The sequence below is a fragment of the Arachis duranensis genome, chromosome 8, assembly GCF_000817695.3.
Source record: "Arachis duranensis cultivar V14167 chromosome 8, aradu.V14167.gnm2.J7QH, whole genome shotgun sequence".
Taxonomy (NCBI): Eukaryota; Viridiplantae; Streptophyta; class Magnoliopsida; order Fabales; family Fabaceae; genus Arachis; species Arachis duranensis.
In genome coordinates this window covers 9716690-9730909 of record NC_029779.3, presented here as the reverse complement: position 1 = coordinate 9730909, position 14220 = coordinate 9716690, and the positions used below count along the sequence as shown (strand labels likewise).

General features: G+C 32.2%; 1 protein-coding gene across 1 annotated transcript; it reads left to right on the top strand.

Moving 5' to 3' along the window:
• Positions 1-8474: 8474 nt before the first annotated feature.
• LOC107460654 (uncharacterized) lies at positions 8475-8897 on the top strand. Its single transcript, XM_016079044.1, has one exon. The coding sequence runs from the start codon at positions 8475-8477 to the stop codon at positions 8895-8897; it is 423 nt and encodes a 140-aa protein (XP_015934530.1).
• Positions 8898-14220: the final 5323 nt, after the last annotated feature.

Below are 14220 nucleotides of genomic sequence, written 5' to 3'. Positions count from 1 at the left end.
AAACAATATCACACATATTTCAGCCAATACCCACTACCCCTCAAATATCCACATCAAATTTCCATTAAAGTAATGCTTACTTAACAGATTTCTCTGCCACATTCACCACATGCCCAATTGCCCATATGATCAATAAAAGTTTCTGTATATTTTTTTATAGGTAATTATTTTAATGAAGGTGTCAAAATATCTTTTATAATAATTTTTGTTTAAAAAATATAATTTATTTATTTTGTCATATTTTAAATAAAAATAATATTTTTATAATATATAAAAATTAAACCTTAAAATTTATTATTTAATAATTAAAAATTAAAATAAAATATTTTATATAATGACATTCATAAAATTTTCATTAAATTAGCTACTTTATAGAATATATAAATAGATTATAACTATCTTAATGCTTAAAACAATGTCTATTAGATTATTAAAGAACTAGAACTATTTATTATTGGTCATTTTATCAATAAATTATTCATAGCAAATTAAAATTTATTATATATAATATAAATTTATTATTATTAGATTTTGTTAGATGATAAATAAGTTTTTAACCAAGATACAGCTAAAACATATATAACACTTTCAGACATTAGTATCACATGTACATTTTAAATAGAGATATCAGTAAGAAAGGAAAAAAAAGCAATAATCTCGTAAGAAAATGCAGCAAAAATTGTGAATGGTAGTATTATAAAAATATGCAAAATATAATAATTTCTTCTATTTGTATGTTTTCTATCAATTCTTATACAAAATTTTACATAATATGGATATAAATTATACTAACTTATATGTGTAAAAATCAATAAAATGTTAAACATTTAATGTATTAGTCAATTGTAAGAAAAAAAATGTTTTCAAGTTTCTAAAATTTTTGTTTACAATGTGTTCATACTTCATACTTAAAAACTACAATTTCTCAGAATAAAAAAAAACTATAATTTGACGTCATAAAACAGGGCATACGTCAGCGTAAAACACTGGACTTACATAATTACCCTTTTCACAAATATTTATTTAATTAATTTATATCCAAATATTTGAAAGAAGAGTGGTCTATTTAAGTAACTAACTGCCTCTTCCCTCAGCTAAGCATAGAGTGATAGAGTCATAGACACAGAAACAGAGAAGAAAAGAAACAGAGAAGTAGAAAACAGAGGAGTGAGGTGAGGCACGTGAGGCACGTGAGGAGGCCATAATGGAAGCTGAAAAGAAAGAAAAGGGCACTGAAAATTCGGTTAGTAGCCAGATAACGGCGGCGGCGCCGCATAAACTAAAGCAAGGTAGCCTCTTCCCCGCAAAAAGACGTTCCGTCAAGCAAATGATCGCCAGCGTCATCATCGCCGGCGTCACCAACAACAACAACGCCGTACACCCTTCACCTGATGATGACGTCAGATCTCATTATTAATGGAGTTACTTTTTCTTTTTTGGTTCTTGGCTTTTTGTTGTATTGTATGTTCCCATGTTATAACTTATAACTATAAACGTGAAAGTAAGAATGAATAAAATGAATGTTTGTGTTGAAATGACGTGTGTTCTATCATCTTCTTACTCTATTTTCTTTGGGGATTGTATCCATTGTTGCGCAACTGGAGAATTTTTTCGATTCTTGTCATTTTCAGAGCACACCACAAAAACCATATGTTGATCCAAAAACAGAGCATAGCAACAGTAGTACTATATAATACTACTCTTAGTAGTAACCTTAATCTTGTCTAGTCTATAGACTTGTGTTTATCGATACAGGATACTAACGCAGGAATATAAAAAAATGACAAATAAAATAAGGTGAAAACTCTCCAGAGCTAATCGATTTCACGTGAAGTTGATAGTTGAGAGTTTTTAGATAAAAATTTAGTTAAATTAGTCAAATTTTCAGTTATCAACTTTACATAAAGTCGACATCTGAGTTTTCACTATAAAATAAAGAAAAAAATATTATGTTCAAAGAGATTAAATTAATGTATTTTATATTCATTCTAACAAAAAAAGATATAAAAATATTAACAAGAGATATATTTTTTTGTTATTTTTATTAATTTTTGTAATTATATCTTTTATTATTATAATTTTTTTTAAATTTTTTAAATAAAAAATTTTTATTTTAATTTATTACTAAACAAAATATAAAAATATTAAATAGTATCTTTGTCTTTTATGTCTTGTTCTTAATATCTTATTTTATTCTTTTTCAAAATCAAATACAACTTAGTATAATTCTATGGGAGACTGGAACTAATTTGATTACCTTAAAAACAAAAAAATCATTACAAAGAGATGATATATGAGAGACCCATATACTTATTTTTAATAATATTGTAATTTTTTTTATGATATTACTCTTTTCAAAAATTTAAATTGATAAAAATAATCATATAAATTATTATATTTCTATCATATTTATTTACGCAAAGTCACTTTTTTAGAATTTACATGAATTTTTACATGTTTTTTTTAATGACTTATACCAAATCTTTTCTTTTGGATCACAAAAAATCAAACTCTAATTCCTTAGATTATAAAAATTATAAAATCATATTATAAAATTATTTTTTTTCAAACTCTTAAGCTAAATAAAAAGAAATAATATGAAGGATATATCAGTAACAACATTTGTTCAACCAAATTCATAGTAGATTTTTCATTCATCATTGAATGCCACTTTGCGCGTGAACAGGTTGTATCTGCACTCCTCATCACATATGACAATCATATGGGAGAAAAAGAAAATTTTTTGTTTGTATATATTTTTTAGGTATAAAAGATAATTTTTTTTATTTTGTTCTTATTTATCATCAATCATTTTTATTACTAAAAATAAAAATATATAAAAGATAAGTAAACAAAAATAGTATCTATATATATAATATAAAGTTTTGAACAAATTAAATACATTGTAAAGATATAGTGGAAGTAACTATTCAAGTCTAATGAGAAAACTAATTGACTGAGTCAACTAAACACTTTAAGGATATAACCTTTGTTTATTTATTTAGAGTTCAAATATGATGCTTACCAATTGTGATTGGGGGGACAAAGGCTAACAGCTTTTGTAGCATCTTTAATGTATAAGCATCAAAACCCAAATAGAAGCCAAAGAATCTGGGGCCACTGGCAGTAATTAATAAAGAGAAACCATTTTGTTTCTTTCACAATCATATAAACAAATAGAAACATAAACTACAAAAAAGATAACCAAAGTGGTAATAATATTGCTTCATCGCTATATTCAAATTAGAAATTGGAATATTATTGGATCGCATTTGCTTATTTGAATATTTATCTTAACATGGTCAACTGTTTTGTCACATTATAGATGAGTTATAGACGTCTTTCTACTTTGCTTTATTTATATAGAATAATTATTTTTATAAAGCGAAACATAAATAAAGAGAACGTGTATATTAAACTATACAGACTAAGTAATCCATGAATTATACATAAATATATAATCATCACATGCCAATCACAAAATAATCATAGTGGATTTGATATCGCTAGTTTTGTTAAAGAATCAAAGCATATCTATCCGTATGATATTTAATTTAGACTTTTGAGTTGGGCTAATTCTCTCCAACTCAATTAAAAACTAAAATAGTTAACGAATTAAAAAATTGAACGAGATACATAGAGCTACTATATAGTGCAATTAATAATGAAATATTAAAGAATGATTAACTAGTATTTATCCCTTCAACTAACTATATATATTAGTTACCTTACTAGTAAATGTATTGAGTGTATTAATTTAATCATATTGTTAGAGATATAATTATATGTCTTCTCTTATTAATTTAATTTTTTTTAAAATAAATAATTTTATGATATGATTAAAATTTTTATGGTAAAAAAGTTTAATATTCAGATTTTTTGTTGACTTCAAAAATAAAAAATTTTCAATATAAAAAATAATTATTTTTATTAATGTAACATTACATAATTAAATATATGTATAAAACTACTTCACACTAATAATATATTAAATAAAAATAAAAAATGTAAAAATTCATACAAATTTAAAATAAATTCTTGTGTAAAATAATATGGTAGATATATGATTATTTACGCAAATTAATTTTATTATGGAGCGACAGTATGTGCTGGACCGCGTTATGGAGAGGAGGAGAGCTTTACATTCCTATGGTGTCAGTAAAAATAGAAATCGGACCGAGGAACTTGTCCTGACAAATCGGACCGTGCGAGAAGTGGTAACAACGCGGACCGTCCGAGTTGTGGAAGAGTGTTCCACGCGTCACACGCTCATAGCTCCCCAGGACGGTGCCCCTTTTAACTCCACAGGTCCCTTCCTATCCTCACTTTCCCCTTCCTTCCCCATCCACCCACCGAGTTTCATGCCATCTTCTTCCCCAACCACTAAGAACTTGAAATATCATTCTTTATACATACTTAATTTCTAAATTATTTATTGAATGAATAAAACATTTACTTAAGTAATTTATATTTTTTTGTTATTATTTAGTAAATAAAAAACATGGATTAAAACGTAGGAAAAATAAAATCAGTTATATGCTAAAACAAATTTATTAGCTCTGATTCTCTGATCTAGTTGACATGTTACTCTAAGTTGGGAATCTTGATCACAACTCTACTCGTCACTTAGCAATGGTCATGATCCTCCTCAATGTTTCATCTTTCTTAGGTCTTTTGGTAATGATAGTAAATTATATAAAGTTGTTCATGATTTTAATGCTCTTGGACAACCAAGAAGATTTCACATCAAAGGATCCAAATTGATTTGGATACCTAAGGTTAGTTGAAGAACATGCAGGTTTGCCTTACATCCAAGAAGAAAAAGGACATGTGGTATCTTGATAGTGGATGTTTAAGGCATATGACCGGAAGGGATACTTTCTTCATTAAACTCAATAAGTATGATGGAGGATTTGTCACTTGGAAATAATGGTAAAGGTAAAATAATTGCCATTGGTAAGGTTGGCAAAGATTTTTCAACTTGCATAGATAGTGTCTTTTTAGTTGATGAGTTAAAGCATAATCTATTAAGCATAAGTCAATTGTGTGACCTTGGATATGCTATAACCTTTAGGAAATCTGATTGTAGAGTCATAAATGAGAAAACAGAGGCTATTTTATTTGTTGCCAAAAGAAATGACAATGTTTATGGTATCACTCTAGATGATCTAAAAGTTCAAAATGTAACTTGTTTTTTTTTCAATGGAAACTGAAAAATGGATGTAGCATAAGAGGTTAGGACATGCTAGCATGTTCCAAATCTCTAAGCTTATAAAGAGAGGCTTAGTTAGAGGTCTTCCTAATATAAAGTTTGATAAGGATATCATTTGTGATGCTTGTCAAATGGGTAAACAAATTAAAACCTCTTTCAAACCCAAGGAAGATGTCTCTACTAAGAAACCATTGGAGTTGTTGCATCTTGATCTATTTGGACCAACTAGGACTCAAAGTCTTGGTGGAAAGAGTTATGGCATGGTAATTGTGGATGACTATACTAGATTTGACTGGTGTTCTTTCTTGCTCATAAACATGAGGCCTTTTCTGTTTTTGAGAAATTCAGCAAAAAGATTCAAAATGAAAAAGGTTTAAAAATTGTTTTAATTAGAAGTGATCATGGTAAAGAATTTGAAAATCAATTCTTTGAATCTTTTTGTGATGAACAAGGCATATCGCATAACTTCTCTTGTCCAAGAACACCTCAACAAAATGGTGTTGTGGAAAGAAGAAATAGAAGTTTACAAGAAATGGCTAGAGCTATGTTATGTGAATATGAAATTTCCAAGTTCTTATGGGCTGAAGCTGTGAATACAACTTGCTATGTTTTAAATAGAACAATCATTAGGAAGTTTTTAAAGAAAACTCCATATGAACTTTGGAAAGGGCATCCTCCCAATTTTAGTTATTTTCATGTGTTTGGATGCAAGTGTTTCATTCTGAATATAAAAAAAATTAGGAAAATTTGATCCTAAAACACATGAAGGTATTTTTCTGGGTTATTCCACAAATAGCAAGGTTTATAGGGTTTACAACAAGAACTCCAAAACAGTTGAGGAGACCATGCATGTCACTTTCTGTGAATCTAACAATGTTCCCAGTGTTTGCATTGATGATAGTCTAGGTTTTGAAGCTGAGCATCCAAAGAATACTGAACCAGTTCCACAAAATCCAAGTTCTCATGAAGTTGCACCTGTTAGTAGCGAAAATCCTAATTCTGCAGGAGACAATTTGGAATTATCTCCTGTCGCAGCTGAAAACACTGATGCAGAGGCTAATGCTGATCAAGAGGAACCTGAATCCTCAAACCAGTCAAGAAGACAAAGAGAATGGAGGTTTTTGAAAAACTATCCTGAAGAGTTCATAATTGAAAATCCCTCCACTGGTAGGACCACTCGTTCATCTTTGAAAAGAGCCAAATCCAACAACATTGCTCTTTTATCAAAGATTGAACCTCAAAACATTCAAGAAGCTCTTGCTAATCCATATTGGGTGTTAGCCATGAAGGAGGAATTGCAGCAATTTAAGAAGAATCAAGTCTGGTCATTGGTGCCTTATCCAAATGGAAAGAAAGTCACTGGCACTAAATGGATTTTTAGAAACAAGCTGGGTGAAGATGGATCTATAGTCCGAAACAAAGGTAGATTGGTTGCTCAAGGATATGATCAAGAGGAAGGGATTGATTTTGATGAATCATTTATACTTGTAGCTCGAATGGAAGCCATCAGATTGCTCCTGGCATATGCTGCTCACTGTGGTTTCAAGCTATTCCAAATGGATGTAAAGTGTGCTTTCCTCAATGGCATAATAGATAGAGAGGTTTATGTGGCTCAACCACCTGTGTTTGAAAACAAAACTCTTCATAACCATGTTTTCAAACTAGCTAAAGCCTTATATGGTTTAAGACAAGCTCCTAGAGTTTGGTATGAGAGGCTTAGCTCATTTTTATTGAAAAACAACTTTCAAAGAGGAGCCACTGACACCACTTTATTTATTAGGAACTATCATGATCATTTTATTCTTGTGCAAGTTTATGTTGATGATATTATATTTGGTTCGACTAATGAGGATTTGTGTGCAGATTTTGATAAGCTTATGTCTAATGAATTTGATATGAGCATGATAGGAGAGCTCAATTTTTTCCTAGGCTTGCAAATCAAGCAAACTGCACAAGGCATCTTCATCCATAAAAAAAAATATGCAAAAGAACTTGTCAAGAAATTTGGGCTGGACTGTGCTCAGCCAATGGGAACTCCCATGCATCCTAATATCAAGCTTGATAAGGATGAACATGGTAGAGATGTTGATGAGACCCGTTATAGAGGGATGATTGGATCCCTAATGTATCTAACCTCCTCAAGGCCTGATATCATCCAAAGTGTTGGAGTTTGCTCAAGGTTTCAATCAAAGCCTAAGGAGTCCCATCTTTCAGCTGTCAAGAGGATCATCCGATATGTACTTGGTACCTCTAATTATGGGCTATGATTTTCTAAGACTGATTTTTTTTCAATTAGTGGATTTCTGTGATGAATATTTTGCTGGGGACAGGATTGATAGAAGAAGCACAAGTGGCATATGCTGCTTTCTTGGGAAATCTCTCATTGTTTGATCTAGCAAGAAGCAAGCTACAGTGGCACTTTCAACAGCCAAAGCTGAGTATATTGCAGCCTTCTCTTATTGTTCTCAATTATTATGGCTGAAAACTCAACTAGCTGATTATAAACTGAATGTCTCTAATATTCCATTATTTTGTGACAACATGAGTGCTATTAATATTTCCGAAAATTCTGTTTTGTACTCAACACATTGAAGTTCGATTTCATTCTATAAGAGAACATGTGCAAAATGGAAATTTGGATATTCAGTTTGTTAACTCTGAAGGTCAGCTAGCAGATATTTTCACCAAACCATTGATAGAGAAAAGGTTCTGCAAGCTACGAACTGAACTGGACATTCTTGCTTCATCTTTGCTTTCTTAATGACTCTGCTAATGAGATTTTTTGTGTTTTGTCTCATAAATCGCGGTGAGATTTTTCTTTGGCAGATGATGAGTAACCTCTATAAGCTATTGAATTCAAATCTGAATGATGGACTTCAAGTGCTGAAGCAGTCTTTGGACCGATGGGCTTTTCTTTATTGAGACCATTGGGCCCCTTTTCAGTTTTTTAAATGTTTTAACAACTGCATTTCACTTTAATTGGGCCCCATCCATTTTTTTCTCTAATGGGTTTCGAATTTTTTGGTTGCTCCATTTTCATTAGGTCTTTAAAGTATTTGGTTTCTCTCTCCTAGTATCAACGTATGAAGGTTACAGCTGTAACTTTCAATATTTTTCAAAACCACTTTAAAGTTTTCATTTTACCTATTTTCAAGATGCAACCTTTGCACTCCTCCACACCTATATTAACTCCCCATTACATGCATCCATTCACACTACTCTCTCCACTCTTTCATCTTCTTCGAACCAGTGCTTTATAAATATGGCACGAAAGAAGAGAGCTGCCCGCAGAGGCTCCCATAGTGGCACCCACCGTCCTGATCACACACACTCTTCTCCCTCACACTCTCCTACTCATTTTTCACCTCCATCACCACCAAACCCTTCTCCTGACATGGCCTGCACTAAGATCACTGTTCGCCGTCCTGGCGTTGCTCCTCGTCCTTCTCCTCCTCCTCCGCCAAACACTTCTCAGCCTAGTTTATCAAAACCCATCTCTTCCAGAGGAAAGAGGCATCTTCATGAAGACAAAGAGATTCCCCCCACTCAGCCTCGCCATACTCGCGGCACAGTCATTGACTTTCATCTTCGTCCTGTTGCTGAACCTAGACTCTCCAATCCTATTGCTTACAAGTCCTTTTATGCTTATTTTCCTGATGAGTCTTATGATCGTCGCCCTTTTTAATCTCTCATGAACTACCTATTTTTCTGCAAAGATGTTTACAAGCATACTCTCATCCCTCTAAACTTATCAATCTAGACAAACTTCGTAGAAAAGGTCTGAACTTTATCCCATTGTTTGCATGTCAAGGTTGGACACCCATACTGTTCATCAAAGAGAAAAATTTACCCTGATTTGGTCAAACAGTTCTATAGCAACATGTCCTACAAAGAAAGGAGAATCGCTTCTTTTGTTAAAGGCAAAGTGATCATTCTTGACAAATATCACTTAGGCAAAGCCTTAGACTACCAGGACCGAGGACCTGATGTTTACACCTCTGGTAAGTGGGACGAAACGCTCAATGTCTCTTACTTTGATGCCCTAAGCACTGTCTGCATCAATATCCCTCTCCTGGAAGGTAACACTCCTACTCATAAGTCTCTTGGTCCAGTCCATGCCCAGTTGCATCGGATTGTAAATCACATCATCTTACCTCAGAGCGGCTCTTTTCAACGTGTTTTATTTTGTGACACACTGATTTTGTATGCACTGCTTTCGAAAATCCCCATTTCTTTTGCTTACTTGCTTGTAAGACATATGTATGCTTGTGTCAGTACCAAAAATGCGTTACCCTATAGCATGCTTCTTACAAAATTTTTTCAATATTACAATGTTAGTTTTAGGGATGAAATTGCAAAAGATTGTAACTCATATATCAAAGGGGGTGGTGCAGTAAAGAAAACAGCTCCCAAACATCGCCAAACTGATGACAGCACTGATGTTCCCTCTGTTGATGAGGATCCTCTGATTCTCCCATCCACCTCCACTACAGTCAGGACCATGACACGCATTATGAAGCATGTGCTTGAAGAATTTCTCAATCTAACAGACCTTCTTGTCCATCATGGTGCTGAGCGCAAAAGGGTTCAAGTTTTGGAGGAAAATGCTCTCAAAAAGACCAAGAAAATGATTCGGATTCTGAGAGACTTTGTGGAGGATATCGAGGTTGGGATCACAACTTCTGACAATGAGGAGGAGGACGATGGAACCTCTGATGAATCCAACTCTGATGCCTAGCTCCTTTTATCTCATCTGTGATTATGACTTAATTTATTTTTTTGAACTTGTTTAAGTTTTTGGATGACTGTAAAGACCTTAACTACTCTGCTACTTAAACTATATGCACCAGCCACTAACAAATTTTGTACAGGTTTTTTCCTTTCCCCCCTTGATGACAAAAGGGGGAGAAAAGAAAGGGAATGTTAGTTTTGGCTTAGGGGCTAATAGTGATAGTTAAGAACAATGATGCTCTGTGGTGCTATATTAACTTATTTTGTTCAGTAATGTGTATCATGCCTAGTGTTAATTGCTCTGTGTCATTATTCCTGTGATATATCGCTTGGAAATATTTGTCTTGGCTACTTTTAAGCTTTGTCCAAGAAAAGATGTAAGCCATGATCAAGGGGGAATAATGCTAGTATTAAGTGGGAGCTACTCACAATCCAAATGTCATCAAAGGAAAGTGTTCTTAACCCTTTCAAATTAGTCTTTAATTTTCCTATTTTATCATGTCTGTCATCAAGGGGGAGATTGTTGAGCCTAGTTTGATTTTGGATTATTTAATGATGACAAACATTCAATTAGGTTGAAAGCCCAATATTGTTTAATGTATGTTTTATTGTGGCAGGCCCATGAATTCTCTCACAGCAAAACAAAGATACCTGTTCATTCCTTTGATGCTTCAAGTAAATGCACAAGCCCAATATCTCACTCTTATTTCACCATTCAGCAATAATGAAAGGCTATGCATTTGGCAAAAGAAAAAGGGCAGCTGTCTATATCATGAGTAAAATAGGACAGTTAGAAAATAAAGGAGGCAACAACACAGCAAGGACAGGTGTGGCTCTGTAAAAGCAAGAAAGGACTCTAGGACAACCACTAACCCAAGGACATCAACTGAGCAATACTAGGATCGTGGTTGAGCAAAACACAAACGAGCAAAGAGCACAGAACAGCAGCAGCAAGAAAATGGAGTAGAATGCAAAAGAAGAGCATGCCAAAGAAGAAGGCCAAGCAAAGGACAACAGAAGTAGTGGTCGAGCTCCTCAAGCAGCAGAGGTAGTGGAGCATGGTGAAGAAGGACTACTGCTAGCTATGACAGCTCCAACGAGCAGCTGGTACAAGGAAATGGAAAAGGCAACAATGAAGCCAAGTTGAAGATATATAAGAAGCTTCACTCCACCATTTCAAGATAAGAAAGGGAGAACACACATTTAGAGCACCATCTCTAAAACAGAGCTGGAATCTCTTTCTTCTACTCAAGCTTAATTATGATCTTTGTGTTATGGCTGTCTTGCGTTATTTTCTATTTTGAGAAAAGGCAATTATGTGAGGTTCAAAAGCCAAGAGAGAAAAGGCAAGAGTGATGCAAAATAGCCACTAATTTATGATGTATTTTGGGTTTATGAACTAGGATTAGTTCCCCTTACCAAGTTAGGTTAGCACTTGGAGAAATTGAATCTGGTTGATTCCCCTTTCTAGTTGGGTCAGCACTATGGGAAGCTAAGCTTTTGGTGATGAAAGCTTAGGGGGGGTAGATACTAGTTGAATTAGGGAGAAATTCAATAGTATTGATGTATGTAATCTGTGAATGATTAGTGAAAATTCTACCATGGTTTGTGGTGGAGACTGGACGTAGGATTCATTGCACAAAGAATCCGAACCAGGATATATGCTGGTTTTCATCTTCTCTTCCCTACTTTTTATTGTTCTGCGTATGAGACTATTTCAAATAATCTCCTGCAAATCGTGCTACAGCAAAAATAGAGTTTAAAGGTTTAAGTTTTAAACTAACTTGATTCAACCCCTTCTCAAGTTCAACTAGATCCATCAAATGCTTTCGGTATCGAGGTTTTTTACTTGAAAGCAATAAGCATGTTCAATAAACATGCAAAAATTTTAGACCAACAATTAGTGAAGCAAGTTTTAAATTGAATTTAAAAATATCAGGAAAAGTGTAAGTCTTTCAATTCTAGTTAGCAGACTCCATTTCATATATTGATAATTTTAGAGGTTCAACATCATAGCAACTACCATTTGTCCAGTATCCAAATTTTACTCCAGTTAACCACATGGAGATTCTAACATTTTTTTCACGGTATTTGTGATTGTTGAGTCTGACATTACCAAGTTGTGGTTATTATAAGTTCCACGACTCTCAATTATATAGTCTCTAGATGGTTTATAAGTATAAAGCATTCTTATTCTTTGAATTAGTTTTTGGAGTTGAATTAGACTCATTTAATGTCAATTCTAATATAGTATTAGAGTTTATCTAATCTAATATTGTTAGGGCATTATTCACTTGCAAATGTTCATATTCCAGACAATTGTTTCTAGGTATAAAGGAAATATATTATAAGGCTTACAATTCTCATAAATAAAATCTTTAAAAAACTTATAAATGTGAGACATCTTTCATCCGGTTAAACTAGTTTAATTTTTAGATTCACTTAGACCCACTCAATTACAATTCTAATAATAGTTTATTTTTTTCTAACAGATTTGAGGCATCATATCACCCTATAACAAGTCATCCTATCCTTTTATGCATGTATAAAAAATATTGTTATATTAGTTTACAACGAGATAAATACAGAAAAAAAAAACATAAAAAAAAGAAAACAAAAAGTAACGAAGATACATGATGGTTATTGCGATGTGTAAGATTCAAATGATGAATATCTAATTCAAGCTCCCAGAAACTAGTGAAGAAGATAATTTTTAAAGGATTTTTCGGTTTTTTTTGGCTTAAGAAATATAAAAGAAACTAGCTCATCAAGAAGAGAACATAGTAATTACTACTTTAGATATATATTAAAATTAGCTATTACTCTATTAGTAAATAATATCCATTAAAATATAAAATATTTATTGAATATAAATTAAATTCTATATATATTTATATAGAATTATATGAAACTGATTTTAGTGTTAAATGACATTTTTGATAAATTTATTGCAAAATATTTGAGGTACCTACTTGTTTTATTGCTCTAGTAGTTATTAATATTATTAAAGACCAGAAATATGCTCGAAGTAGGAAAAAGAAAGTAATGGCAAGTTGCAACTTAAATACTTAAACCATCGTTGTTACAGTTGAAGCACAATTTCTACCTCTGAAATTTGTTTGGAAAAAATGTCTAGTCTCATCAAATATATGTTTATGCCTCCCTCCTCCAACTTTTCTTCTTCATCTTTTTTGTTCTCTCTCCCTTTTCCATGGCTGCGTCTACATACATCTATCTAGTGCTTTACAAGCGACAATGCATAGCTAGGAGAAAAGTGTAACTAGTCATATTCAAATTTTCTATCCTAGCAACACTCTCAGAAATATTTAAAAAAGAAAAAAAGAAAAAGAAAAAGTTAAAGAAGAAGAGTTAAAGCAATAACCAAGGAAAGATACTTTTTGCCACGTGAGGCAACAAAAGTATATATATATATATAAAATATGATTTCCAATTGAATATTTCTCCTTAGTAATCTTCTATGTTCAATAATGATAATACGTATATATTAATTAATAATCTTCTATTATGTCTGACTGGCTGTGAGGTGGTCTAATAGGCACGACTATAGATAGCGAAGTAATAAATATATTCAAATGTTGGAAAGACAGATAAGCACAAATTCAATTGAATGTTATGGTTTTGTGACTAATATTTGTCTATTAATTAGGATGGGGTCAATCAAAAAATTTAGGCATATAAATCTTTTTTTATGGATATACATATCTGTCACGTCTATGCTCAGATGAAATTTAAAGGCAATTCAATTTTGATAGAAAAAATATTGAATTTGACATGTCGAATTGAATTTTAGTGGAAGCAATTCTGTGTTTTTTGCATTTTCCTAAACATAATGATAGAGACATGTATATTTTTTTTTTATATTCATTAATTTACACACTTATAAACTTCAAACATCATAGATCCCTTTAAGTGAGGGAAATAATTAACACGTGAGATATATTGTTGCACATTTGTGAAGTTTCCTAAGTAACTACTACCTACTAGTATTAGTATATGTCCACATACATAATTAATATAAAAAAATCTTACTGAAAGAAGGCCAGATAAGATTATTGCTTTGTTATTTGATTTTATAGATCATTATTTTCATGATGTTTGTTTTATTTTGCCTGTTGGCTTTGGAGTTTAGAGTGTGTAATGCCCAAACAATGGTTGAAAGAACATTTTTTATATTAATTACCACTGCGCGCATTATAAGTGCCAAAAAGGGAAAAGAATATAATAAAATAACAAGTAATAAGATCTTGTTGAATATA

Coding starts and splice junctions, on each gene's coding strand:
- LOC107460654 (XM_016079044.1), top strand. CDS start 8,475: ATGGCACGAAAGAAGAGAGCTGCCCGCAGAGGCTCCCATAGTGGCACC.